Source organism: Dermacentor silvarum, chromosome 1 (assembly GCF_013339745.2).
Source record: "Dermacentor silvarum isolate Dsil-2018 chromosome 1, BIME_Dsil_1.4, whole genome shotgun sequence".
Lineage (NCBI taxonomy): Eukaryota > Metazoa > Arthropoda > Arachnida > Ixodida > Ixodidae > Dermacentor > Dermacentor silvarum.
This window is the reverse complement of record NC_051154.1, coordinates 314,635,588-314,658,926: the sequence shown is the minus strand read 5'-3', so window position 1 is coordinate 314,658,926 and position 23,339 is coordinate 314,635,588. Positions and strand designations below refer to the sequence as shown.

Below are 23,339 nucleotides of genomic sequence, written 5' to 3'. Positions count from 1 at the left end.
AAAACCAGTTTCAGGCTGCCGCATTCCTGTCGCAGTTGCTTCAGCTGCAGCATTTGCTTTTCTGCTAACAAGGTATCAAATCTCTGTCCTTTCTCCTCAAGATTGTTCCGTGGTGCACAGTTCTCGTTGTTCATCTCTTTAATCCTGGCTTCGAGATGCTCCATTTTGAGCTTGGCTTCCTCGATGGCATTCTTGAATGCTGCATTTACACTGCAGAGGTTTTCATTCGCAGCCACATGCTCAGCACACTTTTCTTTGAGCGCATGAACAACCAGTGGTTCATTCTCCTAGTGAACCTCTAGCTCAGCCTTTTCAGCTGCGCTCTTCTCAATGCACTGTTCAAGCTTGGCGCATTCTGCAGTAGCTTTCTCTGTCTGTCTGTTTTGGCACTCACTCTTGTGCTGAAGCTCGGAGCAGAGTGTGTCCAGCTGTTGCTTGGACACTTCAAGTTCCTGTGCCCGTGCTTGAAGCTGGTCTGCTCTGCCCGTAGCACTGTTCAGCTCATATAGTAGTTCCAGAAGTCGCGATAACTGAGACTCTTTCTCGCATCCAGCCTGACTCAACTGTTGCTCCAGCTCTGTGCAACGGTACCAACTTGTCTCCAGTTCAGTGCGCAGCGTGGCAATGGCTTCCTCAAGTTTTGCACACCGTACCTCGCGGACTAACAGTTGGGATGACCGCAATTCACTTCTTGCAACCGCTTCTGTAAGCTTCAACTCCAGAATGTTAAGTGTTGTGTCCAGAGCAAGCAGCTTTGAATTCTGTTGCAACAATGCATCCTGATGCTTCCTGTTCTCTGCTACGACTTCACGCATCCTTTCGGCCTGTGCCACCCTTTCCACTTCCGATGTTCGTAAAGCTGCGTTCAGCTCGGCGTTTGACTTGAGTAGCTCCTGGTTCATGGCATCAGAAGCAGCTGACTTCTCGTCAAGTGCAGCAATCTGCTGGTCCTTCTCGGCGAGCTGTTGGCGAAGCGTTTCAAAGTGGCTAGCTTGAATAGAAAGCCGAGACTGAAGCGTGGCAGTTGTGGTCTTCGTCAGCTGCAGCTCGTTCTCCAGTCCAGAGATGCGAATGTTCAGCTGCATGCTCCTGTTGTTCGGTTGCGACACCTCTGCCACGAGAGTGGCCTTTGCTTCCTCCAGCTGCAGTATGGTTGCCTTGATGGCGTTGCCTTCTGCCTGCATCCTGGCTGTGGTCTCTTCCAGTTCACTCTGCAGCCACCTGCATTGTAATAAACCAAACGAATAAAAAAACGATTTCAAGTGTTGCGAAAACGACCGGCACGTTTTTGACATTATCAATACTGTCTACGTGGTAAAAGGTTGCTCATGGTCGCCAGAACCCGTGCATCAGCTACACACATCTGTAAAATGCGCAGACCAGAAACGACCCAGTGGCTATGGATTGCTGACCAAAGACATTTGCAATCCTTCACGAACCGGCCGAACCAAATTATTGTGCAGGTGGTATGTAAATGAACCTACAAAACCGCGTTCACATACTTTTACGCAGCAAAAACTTGTTGAAACTCTGGTAATTGCCTGCGTGTTTGAGCAGTGCTTCAGCAACACGAACTCTCAACGTGCGGACACTTTACGCCTCAAATAATGCTCATTTTACTACATCCTTCTGCGCACTTCGAAAACGGCATTATTAAGGCCCAGTTACTGACTGACAAAGCAATATCTCGCCGCAAATGCTGCTCCGCAAGGCTCTAACGAAGTCTTCCACGGATTTCCCCTGGTCTGGCGCTGCCGCGCTGTGGTGTGCATGGGAATGCCGGTATATTGTGACTTCGGATTGACATCATTCTCGGAGAGCCAGGACGCCTTGAAGACGCGCCTGGCTTGCACGGTTCCGTCTGTCACAATGATTCATTTGCTGCTGAAATACCACGTAAAAGGCTGTTTTAGCTTTATTATTACACAAAAACATGTTTTGTTAATTTTGAGGACATAATATTGCATGTAGAATATTGTATGAAGCCTAAAAAGTATCAGCTCGTCGCTGAAGTTGGAGGACAGACGACAATATTCTCGCTCATTTTGAAACGACTTGTCGTCTGTTATTGGTTTTCTTCCCTTGATCTTGCGTTGTAGGTTAGTAAACTTTATTGGGAGATGTAATATGGGTGAATGAGAGCCTTTTATGTTGATTTTACTTTAAGAACGCATTGTTTGTGTAGCCATGTTCACGTTTTAGACGAAGCCTTCTTCAACACCAGCCAGCGCAAGCCTCGCAGACACATCTCCCGTCATTGCCATGAGGCCACAGCGCCCTTTAGGAAACTCCCTTAGAGGATGGCGCAAGATTACCCTCTAGTTGTTTAAGTGAGAAACTATATGCCCCTGAAGCGCGTTAGCCGTCGTCTGCTACGGCAGAGTCGACATAGGCGGCGCCACTGGGCTTTTTTTTATTTTCAGAGTTCTGGCACAGCCCGCAGGCATCCAGGCGGCGGCCAGCTAGTTCCGGTTATGATAGTAAGTCACGTGAGCTGGGATCCCAAGACAACCTGTAGTTTCCGGAAGTTTGCAAAATCAAATACCCGGACAGCTGGCCGCGGGCATGTAGCTGCTGGATAAACGTAAACATGTTACCAGCATGGCAGCCGCGGCCCGCGTGGGTGGCACGCGCTCGGTGTAGTCTGAGCTGCTAGCTGGAAAATATATAGTTGCATTCGGGAATACGACAACTTTTGCAAGATTTCGCGCGACTCAGCAAAGGACGCGCACTGGGCACCTCACTTTGCACAACGCAACAAACAGCGTGCGACGCGTCCGATGCCAAGACGCAAAATCACACGTAAGTGATAGCGAATGCGATCGCTCGAGGATGCCTGGTCGCACCGATCACGTCGGCCACTGGCGACATTTAAAATCATCTGACAACACACGAAAAACCAGGATATTGGGTGCGCATAAAATTTTGTGCCGACATGCTTGAATTCGATTTCAGAATGTTTGTTTTGGCGAGGGCTGCGGCTGGCGCATGAAAATGCACGCCGCTTGGGACCAGCAAAATGCTTCACACGAAAATAGTATTGGTCGATCATGACAACAATAATAAAGATAATGTACTTGTGGCAATTACTCACCTCAAACAGTGCATTCATTTAACATCAACGGCTTATATATACAGTTAGAACTCACCGGTTTCGAGCTGCCACCCAAGCATACGACGGAGAAACGAAGCGAACACGAACAAGCTGCGACGCCTTCGCTAAATGCCGAAAAAAAAACAGATATCGCCGCATATATTCCGGCGATGTGACAAAGTATACCACCAAAGAAAGATAAACCAAAAAGGCACCACAATATGTGGCAATGAGCGTGTATAAGTTCGCAGACAACTTTCGCGGAACACGATGAGCATACCTTGCAAGCATGATCAAGAGCGCAGCGCGCTGTTCAAGACAGGGAAGAAGCTTTCACGGGACACACACACGCACAAAAGAAAGCGTCAAAATGTTCACCGCCGCACCGCGTCGCAAGGCGCAACGGTGCGTTAGAACCATAGTAAGATAACGCTAGAAGTAATGCAATCAGCGATCCATGCACCGCGCCGACGTCGGGAATCGCGCCGACGAGTACGCGAGCGCTCACCCAAGTCCAAAACTATGTCAGCTGTGGCGGCGCGCGCTAGCGTTCGACGCAAGCCAGTAGCGAGGTAAAATTCCTCATGCGCCCGCGTTGCAATCTGTCAAGTCCTCACAAAGATGGCGGCGAGCGCTCATCGCCAGTTTTTGTCGTCTGCTAGCCGGAGAACTTCCAGAGAGCAGCCAGACCGAAATCGTTCTAGCTGGTTCTGGCAGCCCGCGGGTAGCCAGAAGTGAAAAATCGAAGAAGCCCACTGTCGAGGTCGCGCTGGCCGCTCCGAGCGGTACCAGGGAACGGTAGAAACGGGAAGTGCATGGCGCTGCTTTTGGACACTGAGGGGCTTTAACCTACCTGTGGCGCTCCCGCCCTCTAGCGGCAAACCAATGCAGGAGAGCGCCCACGATACACGGCGTTTATAGAGTCTTCAACAACTGAACCTAATGTAGTAACGTTGGCTGAAAGTTCCTTCCTTCACGCACTTAAAGCGGGGACAATCGCAGAGAATTTGGGCGATTGTTTCCACGCAGCTACAGTATTACTCCAGGTAAGCATTTTCCTCTTGTTCGGGGCATGTTTGCTAAAGGTGAGTGAACAGAACTACCAATTTACCGCTAACATGAAGCACGGCTTCATTTTCACACATGCAACTACCAAGTTGTTGCAACACTTCCACTTTGTGGTTCCTGAAAGGAGACTATACGCTATAATGTACAAAGGCAAGTGAAAAAAAAGAGTGCGCAAAACCTACGCCCTCAATTAGCCTTGAAGTTAGTTAACAAGTTAGTCCAGCTGTGAGTGCTGGCTCAAGCTCACGGGCTCCAAAACATGGCCATGACTAATGAAGTTCTTCACGATCTGCCAATCAGCTTAGTAGTTTTTCTAACATCATCGTCACTCGAGCGCAAACCCCTTACATACCCCAAGGTTCAAACGAAGACATTTCCCACATGAAAAACAAAATAAAATAAGCGTTATTTCCACGTGCTAAACCACCTCATGAATTTTTAAAGGTTGCGAAAGTAGTGTACGGCGCCTTGATTATCCGCTTGTCGTCACCCTGCGTACTTAAGCTTAGCAGACGTATTACTAACGCACAATGAACGAGCCGTCCTTTATAATCTGAAACACGAGCTGGCACTGGCACTGGTTGGCTTAGAAGCCATACGCTATCGTCTAATACATGAAACTCAGACGGCGTAATACAGTGAGACCGCAGAATACTCACAAGATACACCCGATGGACCAGATGTCAACTTCGCATCGGTGTCCTTTCCGGGCCAACATTTCGGGCACCCTATAATTCCTCGTATATAATTTGGCAATGCAATTGAGCAGAAAGAGCTGCTTGAAGATTATCCTTGCCTCAGAAGCCGTCAGCTTCTTTCGCCGCTGGACCATATCCTGCAAGGACTAAAAAAAGAGACAGTGTTGTACATATGTGGTTCAGGAAAGCTTATTTTAATATTTGCTTCGTATACCGCTTCGGCCATGGGATGCATTATCAGGAGGCAAAATACACCAAACAAAACACACAAAATCAATTTCTGAAAGCATGTAAGAAAGCATACTTTGAAATAAAGCGAACGATGGGGCATTCCTGAATAAATTTCCCATCCAGAACACTCCAATATTATAGATTAAGCTGGAAATAAGAAATTGCGTCAACCTTAAGAAGCATCTCATGAATGTTGGTCTAATGGAGCTGTCGTTGCTAGACCTATTTGTTCAGCTTAAAAGTACAAATTTATCGATCTCTTTAGGCATGGATATAATCCGGCGTAATGCATGCGCCATGTTCTTCGCAGTTACACTGCACCGGCAAAAAGAGGGCGATTTGCAGTATTCAATAAAGGAGACATTTTCGGCGATCCTTGCATCGCCGGCGTAACGTATCCGACGCTACTGGCCGATACCTGGCACACTGGAAACGCCGAACTCTATCCGCCCCTTTGGGAACAAGAGAAGTGCATTTCATAATGACATCCCATACCTCTTTTTCCGCCTTCGGGCACGCAAGCAAGCACGCTTATGCGTGTGGGGTGGTGGTGTTCTCTGTTCAAGGAAGATGCAGCAGATTAAGCAATTGGAGGCATATCGGGTACTGGAACACTGCATTGTTTGTGTAAGTGCACCCTTGTAAATTTTTAAACACGAAGTATTTCTTAGGGAAACGCAACTTTTCCGCATGTCGTATGTTTCAATCACGCACCATCCCGGCCATAGTGCAGCCTAAAAAATGTGAGCCGATATGTCCGACCGGGTGTATGTCCCTAGCACCGCGGTTCGCCAAGGAGGTTTTCTGGTTGCCATAATGTTCCGGATAAATATACATCGTTAAATTATAAATAAATATACTAAATGAAAACATCCGCCGGTCGGATTCGAGCATGGCACCGCCAGCACCGAAGCCTGCTATACTCTAACCATTACGCCACACAGGCTTGCGTCGAGACGCATAATAGAACATCCTCAAGCAGAGCGTGGAGATGCTTGGCAAGTTTTGCTAACTCCGACGGCATTCCGTCGGTCTCTCCCCGTGCATGGTTCAAGTGCGATAGGTGGAACACCACTGGCCCGGTCTCCCAAATAGTGCAGCCAAAAAATGTGTACCGATCTCGAAACTATACAGAGTGTTTCAGGGAACACTTTCAAAATTTATTTAAGGTTGTCTGTGGCAGATAGCCGAATTCTAGTTAATGAGCTGGTCTACTTGAAGAGGCGGCCATTACTTCCACAAAAATTGAAATGCATAATCGACTAATCAATAAAAATTCACTAATTCATTTTTAACTAATTACTAGATGGCCCATATTGCAATTTACAAATTGTAGCCGTGGAGTTCGCAAGTCGGATCCACTTGGAACGAATTCTCGGGATGACACCAGTTTCATGATATTAATTCCCCAACTTTGCGGAGAAATGCATTGGCGTTCCAGTTAATTTTGTGCTTCAATGCATAAAGCGACGTTTTGTTAAGAAACTAACTGGAACGCCAATGCATTTCTCCGCAAAGTTCGGGAATTAATATCTCGAAACTGGTGTCATCCCGAGAATTCGTTCCAAGTGGATCCGACTTGCGAACTCCACGGCTACAATTTGTTAATTGCAATATAGGCCATCAGGTAATTAGTTATAAACTTACTTCGTGATTTTTGTTAATTATTTGATTATTCATTTCAATTTCTTCTGCAAGTAATGTCCGCCTGTTCAACTGATGACCAGCTGATGAACTAGAATTGTGCTATCTGCCACAGGCAACCTTTAAGAATTTTTGAAAGTGTTCGATGAAACACCCTGTATATCCGCCCATTTAGGAGCAGGTAAGAAGACAACGGCATTTCACGATGACATGGTAGGTATCTTTTTCTATCTTCGGGCAGGTAAACGAGCACGCTTATGCGTGTGTGGTGGTGGTGGTGTTCTGTGTTCAAGGATGATACAGCAGAATAAGCAACTGGAGTTATACAGGGTGTTTTATTTTAGCTGCTCCAAAATTTTAAAAATTGCCTGTGGCAGATAGCACAATTGTAATCCTTGCCCTAAACTACTCGATGTGGCGGCCATTACTTCCATGAGAAATCAAAAGTCTAATTGAATAATTAACATAATTACGCTAATTACCCTTTTCATCAATTGTTTTACGGCACATCTTTCAATCCACGAATTAAAGGCGCTATGTTCGCAGGGCGTATCCACTCGGAACGAATTCTCAGGACTGTAACAGTTTAGAGATATTAGTTGTCAATGTGTCCGACAAAATGCATGGGCGTTCCAGTTAAGTTTTCGAGGAAAACGCTGTTTTATGCATTGAAGCACAGCGTTAACTTGAACGCCCATGCATTTGGTCGGACACTTTGACAAGGTCTCGAAACTGGTTCAGTCCTGAGAATTCGTTCCAAGTTGATACGCCTTGAGAACTCAGCGGCTATAATTCGTAGATTGAAAGAGGTGCCGTAAAATAATTGATGAAAAAGTTAATTAGCGTAAATCTGTTAATTATTCCATTAGGCGGTTTAATTTCTCGTGAAAGTAATGGCCGCCTGATCGAGTAGTTTAGATCACGGATTATAATTGTGCTATGTACCACAGGCGTTTTTTTTAAATTTCGTGGAGCAAAAATCAAACACCCTGTATAGGCTACTGGAATGCTGCGTGGGCAGTGTAGATATGCAACATTGCAAATGTTTAAAAAAGAGGTATTTCCTAGGGACTTACAACTTTTGCGCATGCGGTATGTTTAAATCACGGACCCATCCCGGACATAGTGCAGCCTAAAAATGTGGGCCGATATGTCCTACCGGGTCCTACCGGGATTTATCGGCTGCCCCTAGCACCGCCGGTTGCCAAGGAGTTTTGCTGGTTGCCATGATGTTTCGAATATATATACATCATGAAATCAATAAAGTAGACGAATGAAAACGTCCACAGGTGGGATTCGAGCACGGTACCGCCAGCACAGAGTCCAGCTTCTGTAACCCCTACTTCACACTGACTTCCTTCGAGACGCAAAATAGAGTATCCTTAAGCAGAGCGTGAATATGCTTGGCGAACGTCCATTGTTTCCCGTCGGCCTGACCACGTGTACCATCGAATTGCGACACGTGGAACACCACTGGTGGCGCTGTTTATCACGACAGTGTTGTCAGACGTGTTTTTAGCAGGTGGGACGCTGTTGCTTCTAGCCGAGATGAGTCGCCTTGAGTGCTGCGTCGCGTCAAGATGTCTCAGCCGCGTATATTTTCAACCACGGTGGCTGGATAAAAAGGTACACGTATCTTTTCCCAAAAAACGACATGCCTAATAATCAGATTGTAGTATCGGCATGTAAAACTACCAGAATATAAATATATTTAGCACGTCATCATACATGAAAACGTGGGCTGATCTCCCAAATGGTGCAGTCGAAAAATGTGTGCCGCTCTCGAAAATAGCGCAGTAAAAACATTAAGGAGTCCGACAATGCTCCTACTGCCCTCACGCGAGAGGTGACGCGATTGTGCCGTGGCTCCGCCTTTCTCTGAATCTCATTCTGTTCAGGAAGACTGTCTTTCAATGACTTCAATTGGACGTTGAATGGCTGAATCGTGTTTTATTATACTCGCTCGAGCATCAACGGCAGGGCATGACAGTTGCTTGTAACGGCGAAAAGCGGCGAGATAAGCGACATTGTGCGCAAGCGCGAACTTCAATTTGCTGTTCCGATGCCGTCTGCTATGCCTTTTGCTTAAGGAGCGCAAACGCGCCGCTTTTGTTACCCGTGAGGCCGCATCGCGCACCGCAGCCAGACAACGCACCTAAAGCTATTTGCAATTATTGGCTTGCTCTTGTTTTTCTATACCTCACACGCGCTTATACATTTGATTTCTTTTTTATCTTTATTCCCTGGCGCTTGCGAGGCTTCAACTAATACGAAGAAAAAAAGGAATGTGCATCGCCAGACGAAGCATCTAATTTACACCTATTCTCACACCAGCTTTTCATGATAAGTACTGCGCTGATCACCCTGGCAGGGCTTGTGTCCTCCTGGTGCGATCAGCGTAGCAGACAATACTCACCCCGAACTATGCTTTGGGCGTTTGCGCATACCGTCAGCCATCTTTCCGTTAAAAGGCGCTCAGGTGTCGTGCGATATTATTCGTGCGATTACAACATTCTCCGTAGGGACAACCTTCGCAATAACATGAGCGCAAGCAACTCGGAGCTGAATCTGATAGCACAACAAGTGGCTGCATTGTCCGTACATTGCGGAGTGTTTGCAGTCTACCTTCTAGTGCTCATCGGCAGGAATGGCGCTATTGGCAGTGCCATGACAGCCCATATAGGGGTATGACAACATTTCTCAAAGTTCTCACCTTTCCATGGTACTGGCCGCGGACGTGCTCCTTCTTGCCTCCTTTGTCGTTGACAATCTCAGGAAGGCCTTGGGTAGCTGCACCTGTGGCCGTCGATCTGAGGGAAGCCATCGTGAAATATGGTCCGAAATGGCTGAGCTCTTTCGAACACAGGATCGGCAGCTGCGCGTGCTGGCTCGTATCTAGGCGCGTGCAACTTGCACCATAACGCTTACTAGCTTACCCACTATGAGGGACGGGCCAAAACCCTTCGACGATGATGACGATGATGATGAACCTCTGTCATGGCTCGCACCCACTAAGGGGGATAGGCCAAGAATCGGGCGGCTGTGGGTATACTAAAGAAAATTCATATTAGAAAACAGGAAACGCAAAGTAAAAGACAAAAAAGGCAGATGTTGCAATAACTAGAATACCATGCGAGCGAGCAGTCAGACTAACTGAAAAGGTGAAAGTGAAAAGCTGTTACAACCTGGGGGATGTAATTTAACAAAACAATTTGAGAAACCAATTTGGGTGATATGAATGCCTCTGATGTGTAGAATACAAATACAATAATTAGCAGGGTAATCGTTTTGTTTCAGTTAAAAATGAAATACTGCGCTACACACGTCTCTGTGACTATACCCTAGTGCTGAGGCCCCAAATGATAACAATACTGGTATGTTTAAACCTAATCCAATTTTGTAGAGTGGAGCTTCCAGTAATAACTTTCTCTGGTGTGACTATCGTCTGCATGAAATAAAGTAATGATCAATTGATTCGATTTCTTTACAGTTGTGATATAGAAGGAACATCGTCAGACCAGCTGTATGTAAATAAAATTTAAATTGCGGGATGCTACAGCGTAGTCTGGTGTAAGTAACTTTCAACTGCCAAGAAGGACACCAATGTTTATTCCAGCAAAAACCGAGATGCTGAAAGTCTGTAGATGGTTTCAGAGGTAAGTTGCTTAAATCATTTTACAAACAAAATTTCCTGTATCTCGATGCAGTTACGTAAGCTGTATCCGGTAAAACAGGGATCAAAGGTCCGCTTAGAGATGTTCTTGCTAATAAATCTGCCATTTCGTTAATATATAAACCGCAGTGGCCAGGAACCCACAGCAAGTTAAGTTTTTGAAAACTTTTAGGGATTAAATCGTGAAACAAGCTAAGGAGAGCTGAATTCATTTCCGTGGAAAGCGACACACATACCGATACAGAATCTGTAACTACGACAGCTGTTGATTGATTTGCAAGAAGTTTACGTAACGCTAGAACAATGGCCAATAATTCTGCTATGAAAATAGGCGTGTAATCTGGAAGGTGAATAGAAAGGGACCAATTAAGAGAAAGAGAGAAAATGCCTACGCCAGCCTTCTCTTCGGACTGTGAAGCATCAGCGACAAACTTAGGGAGTCCAAGGCACAATGGCAGAGCTTCCCTTTCTAATATTATCAGAGGGTGAATTTTATAAGCTGGGCTGCCAGAAAACAAGACACTCCCAGATTCCATGATGGGTCGGACATACATTTTATATATCATAATTAATATATGCCTTCGCAGCCGATATCGTTGGTTACTGATCTTACGTAACCATCCTACGGCACGAGTTGCCTTAGAGGCAACTCTTTCAATGTGGCTTCTCCAGTTTAGTGACCCATCATACGAGATTCCCAGATATTTAAGGCAATTCACATGGGGAATGAACTCTTGACGATACACCAATGAAATATTAAAGGGAAGATCTAAACGAAAGACAAGAAGTGCACTTTTAGTAACATTCAGAGACATATCTGTATTATCAATGCAAGTTTCAAGGATGCATAAGTAATTTTGTAACGATTGATACAGTGAATTTATATCATCATTGGACGCGAAAAAAAGCGATATCATCAGCTTAAGCGTACACATGAATGTCCTGGAGCGAAGGAATGGAGCTTAAAAATATATTAAATAAAACAGGAGATAACACTGATCCTTGTGGTACTCTGTGTTTCTGCCTATTCCTAGCCGATGAGCATCCGCTTTGAAAACTGTAGAATTCTCTTTCCATTAAAAATTCTGCAATCCGCGCCGTGATCTATTTCGGAAACCTGTCCATCTCTAGTTGCTTTATCACAAGTCCATGCTCAACGGAACCATAAGCTTTAGCTATATCTAAAGTCACTAATGCTGAATATTCTCTCCTACGACGTGCAAGTTGTACTCGACTCTCTAAATCTACGTGCGCACTGCATATCGAGCACCCTGATATAAAGCCAATTTGACTGGGGCTAAGTATTGATTTTTGAGCTATGTATGTCGTCACTCAGCCACTCAAAATTCTTTCTATTAGTTTAACCAAGTTGGATGTGAGAGAAATTGGTCTTATATTATCCAAATAATATCCGCCTCCCAGTTCTTTGAGAATCGGAATTACCTTAGCAATTTTCCATTCTGAGGGTATCCAGGCATTTTTTAAAGAATAATATATCATATTCAAAATTTCGTGCGGGGACAAGTCCTACAGAATTTTTATCACGGCTATGGGAACTCCATCTGGTCCTGGCGCTGAAGAAGGCAGAGAGCGAACAACAGCCGCCAATTCTTGAAACGTAACTTCCTCAAATTCTTCTAACGGTAGTGATTTCAATTGGTACGGTGGAACAATTGAAGTAAACCTGTCTTCCAGGCCCTTTCCAATATTTTCCAATAACTCGGACAATTCGCGGGGTGAAAGGACGAAAGTGTCACTATTTGGTGGAACCGGAATCATCTTTCGAGAGCGTAAAAATCTAAAAAGGGCTTTCTTGTTTTTCGAATTAGAGAGATAAGTGAATTTATTCTCGTCATACTCATATTTGTCTTTAGCTATCGTACGCTTGAAAGATGCAGCAACGAATTGGTAATCACTCCAATGTTTCGGAAATTGATTACAGAAAAGTTTCTTGCAAGCAGCTTTCCGTTTTCGGTGAGCCCGCGTGCATTCTGAATTCCACCACGGACTGAAAGATTTAGCTGTGTCGGAGTTTAAAATAAAAGCTGAACTCTTTAAGGAACGTTTTAAAACTGCACAGAGACTCATAGCCCTAATATCCTCTTGCATATTCATACGGGAGAGCATCGTAGACTTCAACTCTTTTTTAAGTTTGTCATAATTTACAAATGTGTTCTGTTTTCTTCTGAAGGAAATCACAGAGAAATCAATCTCAAAGATAATAGGAAGGTGGTCGCTGTTGGTTGCACAGTCTATAGTTTTCCACGAGGATATAGTTAAAGATGAGCTGGAAAAAGTGAGATCTAGAGCTGATTGAGACTGGCCGCGAACAAACGTAACAACTTTTTAATTTAGACAAGAAAGGTTATTGTTAAGAGTCCATTCCCACAGGCGTTTTCCACCCAAATCAGTTTTAAATCCCCAAGACAGATCGTGAGAATTGAAGTCACCAGCGAGTATTATGTCTTTTTTGCACGAAGCTAATGCGATGTCTAGAGATCAAGCATCCTGCACTCCTGCCGGGAAATATAAATTAACTAGAAAAAAGGGGAGCAGTCTGGAAGTGTTTTGTCTAATGCTAAAATTTCACATTCAGCAGACATACATTGTTATGATATCGTGCAGTTGTGACTAAACTTTGTTGAAATCAAGAAAGCAACGCCACCACCTCTGGTATAGTGATCCAAACGCAGCAATCGATAATTTTTAGGAAAAACTTTTGATCATTTGAGAGCCAGCTTTCTTGTAATGCAATTATGTCTGGGGAAAATTCAGAAGAAATATATGATAAATCTGTAGTAGCAGAAGCAATCGAACGGCAATCCCACTGTAAGATTTTTAGAGAGCCTATGGTGAAGATAGAATGGTAGCGGAAACCGCCTGCTCTAAAATACTCTCTTTCAAGAAGTCTTTCTTGGAAAGAATCTCTTTTACATTTTTTTTACGTTTTGACTTAGAGGAAATATTGGGGGGAGGAGATCTGGTGCGTTTGAGACTCTTAAGTTCCATGTCTAACACATGGAACAGATTCCTGGTCTGATGAGCAGCACAGGATACCATCGCGAGCAAATTGGCGGACCTCGGTGATCTTCTGGAACTGAGAAGAGGCCTTTCGAAGCTCCACGTGAATGGCTTTCGGGTTCTTCATTTAAATTGATCCCCCATTAATAGGTACTAGAGCCACAGGGACAATCTTGTTGCCACAGCTTAAAAATTTGTCTATCGGCCACTCTCGAGCAGGGAGAGAAGCTAGCCAAGGGGAATGCCCTTGACCGGGAGAAGAGAGCGACATCAGGTTAGTCTGACTGGCTTAAGCTCGCAACACACTGAACGGGAAGGTGATAAAAGAAACGATATACATTTCAAAATAAAAACGAAAACTTGAAACGAACAGTATAATACCGCCGCCCGATACTTGACCACAATGACTTAGAACATGGTCACCGCGGGCTTCCGGCTGGGCACTGCCGGGGAGGGTGCGCAGAATTTTCCTTGTTCTTATTCACAGTCAGTGAATAAGAACCACGATCCCAGCGAGCACTACGTTAAAATGCCTCAACCGACAATCGACTACCACTTAGTCCACAATCTGCATAGAGCCGGTTAGTGGCCGAGCTTGAGCTTTCAGATTGACCGCGAGTAGGTTTCGTAATAAAAAGGAAGTAGAGTTTGAATTTGTATCAGCTTAATTGATCTAATATAAGAAGAAAACGCCATGAATAAATTGGCAATTTTGACAGAAACCGAAGCATCGAAAGCGATGGCTACGGGATTAGCATTGCGTTCGAGCTCTTGAGAAGGTATTCTAACAATACGTGTAAGGTGACATGACGTGACGTAGCACGTGACACAAATCCTCATGCGCAGTGAAAAAATCGCAGTTTCTCCAGAAAGGCGAAGCATCAATTGCTATAGCAAATTAGTCGAGATCTATACAGAGTAAGGATAGTAGATTTATCGGCTGCAAAAACTTTGACACATTTGCTTACTAACTGAATTACAAGCATGGCGTCAGCGCACACAAGTAAACATAAATAGATCACACTCAATCACCGCAGACAACCACTGTTAAAACGCTGGCGCGAGCAAGCGTGACGGCAGCAGCGAGCGAAGCTTCATGTTGCCTATCGCTTCAGCGGAAACAGAGCGGCGAAAGCAAAGCACATCCAAAGGTAGAAGCCATATGCAGATCGCTTTCGAGATACGGTGCGCGCGATCGCCCGCAGCCGCCAAAGCTCGAGTACTTAGTTGCTGGCAGACTAGAAGCCGCACCGCCTCCCTCCCGCACTTCCTTCCCGCTTTCCTCGTTTCGCATGCGAGACTCAGTCGCCAGTTCCCCTAGTGCCCGGTCGCAAGATACGCAGTTGGTGCCGCCCCGCAACGTCAACCCCCCCTCCCCTCATGGCCATTTCGTATGACGGAAGACGTCGTTTTTGCTCTCCGCCGTGCGTTCGCTCTGCGTGAAAGCGCGCGCCCCTCGTGCTCTTTCGCCAGCACATACAGCATACGGTGCGCGACGACGATTTTATCACCCTTGCACTTTATACGGAACCTCACGGCGACAGCCACGATGATGGCGACATCGACGCTGACGGCAGAAATGCGCTTGCATTGTCCATATAATTCTTATCGCAATAAAAGAGCGCCCTGGCGCATACCGTGCTCGTCAGAATGCTGGCGCGATGAGCTACGCCGGCAGTGGCGTCCCAGGCGTCGCATCTCGATGGGGCATGTGATGAGACCGATCCTTCATGGGAACTCAGTGGCTATAGCCTTGCACTGCTAAGCTCGCGGTTTGGGGTGGATCGTGGCCGCGGCGAGTCATTTTCACGGGCGTAAATTGCTAAAAACGCTCGTCTACTTAGGTTTAGGTTGCCCTGAAAGAACCCCTGCAGGTGGTCCAATTTGATCCCGAAGTCCTTCACTGTATACGGCGTGCCTCAGAATGGGATACTGTTTTTCACAAGGAAAACCTCAGAATTTCTCTTTAATGAGACGGACCTTCTGCGTTTACCAGCGCCCAATGAAGTGATTGGATCGAATAAGCTTGACGCTTGTCAGCCGTTACGCTCATACCAGTGCATGCAGCACGGAATTGTAACATATCTGCGTGCAGTTTTTTTTTCTTGCAAGTTAAAAGTTTATTCTATTGTGTCACTGTTAATTGCCTGACCGAGTTACCGAAGAGGGCGGGCATGAGGCTATGAGCAAGTACAGCTTGTAGTTTTAAGAATTAGATTTTTCATCTGGATTTTACTCCTGCGTTGCAAATAACAGCGACCAGTGGCTGATCTCAATGTGGCTGATGACAGCAATATACTATAACGGGGCACCGGCTTTTGAGCTCCGAGCGAAGTTTGAAGCAACAAGGAATTGTGGTAATAATTAAAAGTAAAATTTATCTTTATATTTCGTCCAAAAAACCGGTGCCATTCGGGGCACATGTCCGGGGCACAGGAACTCTTTATGTTCATTTATTCAATACGGCTCTGCTCAGCGTCTTTATCAATTAAGCATGGCCCTTTATTTTTTCAACAAACCGGCGTTTTCAATAGCCGCGCTTTTGGGATGTTTACAATGTGGCATTAATGCGCTCATTTTCAACCTTTTCTCCATCTAGATATTTTCGTTCTTCCGTAGTTAGCGGGGAAGTACTGCGCGAAGATGTAAGACGTAAACAACTGAGGTATCGGCATTGGCTAAACGGCATGTTCTTCAAGCGCGAAAAAAAGTCTGGGCTTCGAACCTTCGCACTCCAGGAATTTTTCTACAGCATTGACGCGGAACTTCAATGAAGTCTTCGAGTACGACTACCCCAGGAATTAGACACAATCTACCAGTGGCTTGCAGTTAACGTGGCGTACACAAGCAGCCTCCTCTACCGGCTTGTTCAAAATACAAGCCCCTGTTGCTACAACTGTGGCTCGGCAGAAACAATCGGACATATTCTGTTAGAATTTAGAGCGTATAGTGATGAAATGGGATATTGGAGACGAATATGGCTACAACCTCTCATGACCCTGTGACACCAAGGCGCATATTATGTCCCCTGGCAAACTCCTTCAACACAGCGTCAAACACTCGACTTTTTATTTCATTACCTTCAATCAATTAGTGTTCTTTTTTCAAAAGTATAGCTGTCATTCCGTCTGTTACATCGCATAAAAAGCTAGCAGGGAAGCCAAGACGATTCACATATTCGGACAAGTAGGACTCAAAAGCGAAATGGAGATGGGAAGGCTGTTCTGTGTGTGTGTGTGTGCATGTGCGTGTGCGTGTGCGTGTGCGTGTGTGTGTGTGTGTGTGTGTGTGTGTGTGTGTGTGTGTGTGTGTGTGTGTGTGTGTGTGTGTGTGTGTGTGTGTGTGTGTGTGTGTGTGTGTGTGTGTGTGTGTGTGTGTGTGTGTGTGTATTTGCAAGGCGACATTCCATCAAACGACGCCTTGGTGCAATTGGCTCCTGTCGAGGACCTGTTTCTAGAGAGCAGTGTCTGCGCGGTGAGTCCAGAAAACATCGAACAAGCACAAGGTCTTGGCATCAGGGGGCTCCCCGTATGTTTTGTCGTTCCGTTCCACGTAGGAAATGCATGATGAAAACGTGTGACTAAAGTTCGACGTAGAAGGCTTAAAAAACTGCACTGTTTTTAATATGCATAACTTCTAAAAAAATAAATGTCCAGGGACTTTTGTGGCACGTTTAGTAGTAGTTTAGTATAGCCACGAATATCCCGTTTGCCGAACAATTGTGGGAGCGAAAATAAAGGGTTTTACAGTATGGAGCACACTAAAAGGTGAATAACGCCAGAGATGCCGAAGCAGCCTGGCCAAAATTTTATTGCACCGCAAAAGAAATCTCCCATATACTCAGATTTTCGCATAAAAATAAACCCTTTACAATTGGTGGAGCGTGCTGCGCCCTCAAAACCTGCAACCTGGAACTTCGATCCCGCACCGTACCGTCGACCATGCCATATAAAGCCTCCCAGCAAGTGCCTGCCCCTGCGCCGGCACCGTGCTCTGGTGCGCCTCGCCAAACGGACCCTGCTATCTTCAGAGGCACTGATGAAACCGACGTTGAGGATGGGCTTACGACCTTCGAGCGGGTAAGCGCCCACAATAAATGGGACGAGAGAGAGAGAGAGAAAACTTTATTTTGATGATGCACGGAGAAGCGTCGATCTCCGTGGTGGGTGGAGCCTTCAGTCCAGTGCCCCAGCGGCGGTGGCAGCACTTTCGGCTCTGGCGATAAGCTTTCGCTGATCCTCCAGTGCCGAGCTGGTCAGCACCATCTCCCACTGCTCGTGCGTTGCGTTTCGATTTGAGGAGTTATTGGGAATATTTTGGCATGCCCATGTGGTGCGGTAGAGGGTAGCTCGCTCTGTACAGAAAGGACAAAGGGGCTAATAAAGGGTGGGGTACATCGCGTGAAGGAGCGTGAGGTGAGGAGAGGTGTTGGTCTGGAGTTGCCTACAGGTCGTGGCTTCAGCTCTGGTGAGGGATGGGTGGGGTGGCGGCATCGTTCTTCTCGAAAGGCGGTAGTGCTGCAGTATATCGTAGTAAGTTTGTAGTGTGTCTTGACGTGGGTCTTCTGGCGTCTCTTGCAGTGCCCGGTTGCAGTGTCCACGGGCTATCGTGTGTGCACGATGTTTTCCGCTGACGCCTTCATGTCCCGGTGTCCAAATTATCGTGGTGCGGTGTATTTCGTTGAGGCGATGTAGAATATCGCATGCGATTTTATGTAGATGGCCGTTCGCGTAGGCTCGACATGCTGACTGACGTACTGTCTGTAAGAATATATAGTTCTTCGTTTTGTCTCGATGCCGAGATGGCGAGGGCAATAGCGGCCTCTTCGGCTGCGGCGACGTTCTGCGTACGAACGGAGGCGGATAGCAGTTCTTGCTCTCTGTGTCCAGCCACGCTGATTAGCATGCCCTCTCCATTCGGGTATATGGCCGCATCTGTCCAGCGAGCAGTGCAGAGAGTGCCGTATCTCCTTTCTATTTTTATCGCTCGTGCTTTTCTCCTGCCCAAGTGATATTCCGGGTGCATGTTACGCAGAACAGGCGCCACCATTATTTGCTCGTGTAGGGACTTGCGGAGTACTTCTTGATTGTTGGTTGTCGCCACGGGGTATTGCAACCTTCGAAGTGTTGCTCTGCCTGTTCTAGTGAGGTTGAGGCGCGTGATTTGCGCATGTCGGTGTGCTTCAATTAGTTCTTCTAAGGTGTTGTGGATGCCCAGGGATAGAAGTTTCGTTGTTTCGGTGCGGAAGGCTGAGGGCTTGTTTGTACGCTTTCCGCAGTAACACATTTATTTGGGATTTTTCTGTTGATGTTAAGTTCAGATAAGGTGTCGCGTACGTGACTCTACTGACGATAAGGGCCTGAGTCAAGCATAATAAGTCTTCTTCCTTCATGCCATGTCTGCGACTGGCAACTCTATTAATCATGCGAGCTACGCTGTAGGCAATTTGTTTTAGTGCGTTTACAGTGTGGTTATAGCGACCACTATTTTGCATGGAGACAGCTAATATGCGGAGTGTTTGGACTCTGGGTATAGGTTTTTGGTTTAGGTGTGTTTCTATGGCCTCTCTCTCTGTGCTTTTTCTTCTTGATTTCTTTTTGAGAACGAGGAGCTCGGATTTTTCTGGGGAGCATTCCAGGTTGCACTCTTTGGCGTATTCGGTGACAGCGTCTGCCGCCGCTTGCAGGGCGTCCTGCTGTTCTCCATCCGAGCCTCGAGTTGTCCAAATGGTAATGTCATCCGCATATATTGCGTGACGAACGTGCGGAATCTTCTCTAGATGCTCTGGGAGGTTTTTCATGGCGACGTTGAAGAGAAAAGGCGATAAGACTGATCCCAGAGGAGTGCCTCTATTTGGAACCTTTTTCTCTTTTGTTCTGAGGGTATCCAGGCCTACCGTTGCCGTGCGGTCCGTTAAGAATGCTCGAATGTAGCTGTAGATTCGTTCGCCGCAATTTAGTTGCGATAAGTTTTTTAGGATGGCCTCATGAGCTACGTTATCAAATGCGCCTTTAAGGTCCAGTGCGAGTATGCATTTTACATGTGTGGTGACATGGTCCAGTACTTCTTCCTTCAATTGGAGTAGTACGTCTTGACTCGACAAATGCGGCCTGAAGCCGTACATCGTGTCAGGAAAGAAACCCGTGCCATCCACGTGAGGCCTCAGGCGATTGAGCACAACGTTTTCGAAAAGCTTCCCCAGGCACGACGTCAGGGATATGGGTCGCATGTTGGTGAGACCTGGAGTCTTGCCCGGTTTCGGTATGAGTACTATGTGTGCGTGTTTCCATTCATTTGGTAGTGTTCCCGCTTCCCAATGGGTATTAAAGAAAGTCGTTAGGGCTAGCTTCTATTGAGGTCTCGTCCAAGTTTCTCAGCATTTTGTTTGTGAGCCCATCTTGTCCGGGTGTTGTGTTTCGAGTTAGGGAGTGAAGCGCTCTCCAGACTTCCGCGATTTCAAATGGGCGATCTAGGTCTTCATTTGGCTTCCCACTATATTTTGGTATATGTGTTTGTTTCCGTGTGTGATCGCCGATGTATTTTGCCTCTAGCTCTCGCAGACTATCTTCATTCGACCTCGGTTGGTTCCGAAGTATGCGTCTGATTGTGTGCGAGGTTTGTTGCTTGCTTTTGTTTGGGTCCAGTAGGTGTTTTAGGATTGCCCAAGGTTTAGGCGAGCTGAGCCTTCCGCTCAGGCTGGCGCACATTTGTTGCCAGTTTTGGCGCACCAAGACAGTAGCGTATTCTTCCCCCTGTTGTGGAAGAGCAGCTATTTGCAATTTTAGTTTTCTATTATGTTTTTGTTTGTGCCATCTTTTCAAAAGGCCTCTACGAGCGTCCCACATATGCACGAGATGTGGGTCTACCACCGGATTTTCCGTGGTGAATTGCATCTGCTTTGAGTGTTGCCTGATCGACTCCTTGAGCTCACTCGTCCATTGTTGCAGCGATGTGATATCCTCCTTTTCTCTATCTTGTTGAACTCTCGCTTTACGAAATGCCGTCCAATCCATCAATAAGATCTGACTGAGGCGTTCGCGTGTATGCTTGAGCGAAATGGTAACCTCCCGGATGTGGTGGTCACTACCCAGCGTTTCTTCCATATTTCTCCATGTAGCCTTTTCGTGGTTCTTGATCATGGTAAGGTCCGGACATGTGTCCCTTGATACACTATTTCCCACTCTAGTAGGAAAGTCTGGGTCTGTGAGGAGTGTGAGTGCGTGTTTTTGAATGAGCGAGTGGATGGTGTTTCCTTTCTTTGAAGTGAGGTTGTAACCCCAAGTCGGATGCATCGCGTTGAAGTCGCCTAGCACAAGCAGCGTGTTGTTGTTCGCCTCCTTGAGTGCCGATCTGATGAGGTAATCAAAATGTTCACCGCATTTTTTGGTGGGCTATATATGTTTAGGACGAAGACGCTGCGTGCCTTCCTGTCTGCCGGAAGAATTTTATAAATACGTGGTCAATCTCACTACCATCCAGTGTGCGGTCTATTGCCGTCAGCCTGCGGGAGACAAGCACTGCTACCCGTGTATCTGTCTTCGCCATATACGTTTCATATCCGGACGTGGTGGGCCTCGTACCTGTTTCCTGTAATGCGATAACCTGCGGTGGAGTTGTTGCGGTTTTTATGTATTGTTGTAGTGTGGATTTTTTTCTTCAGAAGTTTCTGCAATTCCACTACCATGCATGGAGTTCTTGTGCGTGATTATTGCGCTTACGCGCCATCGTGGGGTAATGGTGCGTTCTCCATGGACCTATCCAGATCCTCGACGCTTGAGTTCGCTTTCGGCTTCTCTCTTTTCTTTCCTTTAACAGGAAGATTGTCCGCTAGCTGCTCGCGGAAGGCTAGAAACTGTTCCTGAAGTTTTTCGTGGAGGAAAACTTGAAGCTGCTGCATCTGACGCTGTTCCTGCAGCTGCAGCTTTGTAGCTTTTGCGACAGGGAAGTTTCCATCTGGTGAAACATTTCGACGGACGACGGAGTGGTATTGGGGAGGGAGTTTGATTCCGATGACAGAGAAGCGAGATGCTCCTTGCAGGTGGTCGCTACCGCCTGACTTTCTGCTAGCGAAGCTCTTAGTTTGGCTATTTCTTCCTTTGCGGCTTTTATCTCATCTTTGGCCTCTTTCATTTCTTTAGCACGTCTTTCTTTGATTTTTTCTGTTTCGCTAATGTAAATTTCCCTAGTCTCTTTTAACTCCCTTGCGTGTGTCTCTCTGTCCTTTTTGAGTTATTTACGGAGTTCGTCTATGAAAGTGGGGATTGTTATGTTTTTGTCTGCAGAGTTGGGATCACGAGCAGTGAGAGACGGAAAACAATGTTGTGACCAGCTCACCTGCGAGTTTGTCGATTTCTGCTGCCCTGGCGCTGCTATATGCCTGGCACGGGACGTCGACCTCTGTCGGGATCTTGACCGGGATTTCGTTCGTGCTCCCCCGCCCGAGAAGAGTTCTGTTGCTGGCGAATGGTGGGCCGCGATTCCCTTTGGTCTGCTGTTTTGTTGGATTGATTCCGGTATCTTTCGGGACAATCCCTTGCAGCCGTGAGGTGTTCGCCCTGGCATAGGGCACACTTTGGAGTGCACTCATGATCTTGCGCAGGGTTGGCCGTACCACACTTTGCACACAGGTTCACGTCTGGTTGAGGGCACACGTCTGCGCGGCGTCCCACCGTGTGACACAGTTGACATACTTGTTTCGCGGAGAGGTACAAGTGACAGCGTTTTTCTCCGTCCATGTAATACACGACGAAAGGCACTTCATCCCCTTCGAAAGTGATGAGAGCCGAGTGGGTAGTACCTAGCATTCTCGCATACAGGACTACATGTCCTGGCGCGTAAAGTCCTTCCTTCAGAGTCCTTACGGAGGCTCCAGGGCTTATGCCGTGGATGACACCTTTGCCCGAGTTGTCAGGCGTTGCTGCGTATGCGGTGATGCGTATTCTTTCTCTCCAAGTTGTAGTGATTTGATTCCGATTAGCTTGATCGCGTAATCTGTGTCGGGTACGCTCGCGATGGCGATGTTTTGTTGTGGCTCTATTCTTACGATCATGGTTTGCGTGCACGTTCCGATTGGCTGATTACTCGCCCTTTTGATGCTGTTAGCGATTTGATCCGTCTGCCACCTAGCAAACGTAAAAGTTTCTCGAGGGCGGAAAATCACCTTGTAATCATCTTTCGGTAGCGGAGGGAGTCGTTTGTGCACCGGTGCGGCTGTCGGTTGGGCGTGTTGCGTCTCCTGTGTCGTAGTTGACATAGATATATTTTCTGGTGCTTTGTTCGGCGTCCATTTCGACTTCCTACTCTCTACTGTGATCCATGGATCGTCATTTTACGGCTCTTCGGAGGATTCTGACGTTACTGGGCCGTTTTCTGACGTGTCCATGAGCACGTGCTGCTGGGGCGGCGTGTCCGCGTCCATGCTGTGTGCCAAGTGAGTGCTAGCCCTAGCCGTACACGTCGAAACAAAAACGTCGGTAAAGTCCGTAAGATTTGGTGGACTGGCCTGAGAGTGGTCTCGAAAGATACCTCTTCACTTGCGGCGCTGATTTATGTCGGTGTCAGGTCGATACGGCAAGTAATTCAGCAGATATTGAGGTGAAAAGCAGAAGCCCATGTGAGGTTTGGTTTGGTTTGGTGCCTGTAGATATAGCACAACCCACTATGGGGGATTGGCCATGAATCGGGCGGCAGTGGGAAGAAAAATGAAGGATACCTAAATGGGATTTTCTTACTTAAGAATGAGACAATCAATGAATTATAATCGTTAATATTAATTTTCATGCTATAGCATCTTAAAATTTGAAGCAACTATTTTTGTTGTGAGAAAAAAAATTAGCATGGCAGTCTCTTTGTTTCATTACAAAATTAAATATGGCATCACATACGTTCCTATTACAGTGTCCTAGTGCCG

General features: G+C 46.5%; 1 protein-coding gene across 1 annotated transcript in view; it reads right to left on the bottom strand.

Annotated features, from left to right (window-relative positions):
• Positions 1–287: 287 nt before the first annotated feature.
• LOC125943164 (adventurous-gliding motility protein Z-like) overlaps positions 288–23,339 on the bottom strand; it is a 59,411-nt gene continuing 36,359 nt past the window's right edge. The window contains exon 2 of the mRNA XM_049661649.1: positions 288–1,109. Within this exon, the coding sequence (XP_049517606.1) occupies positions 288–1,085 (798 nt within the window). The 5' untranslated portion in view covers positions 1,086–1,109. The remainder of the gene's footprint in view (positions 1,110–23,339) is intronic.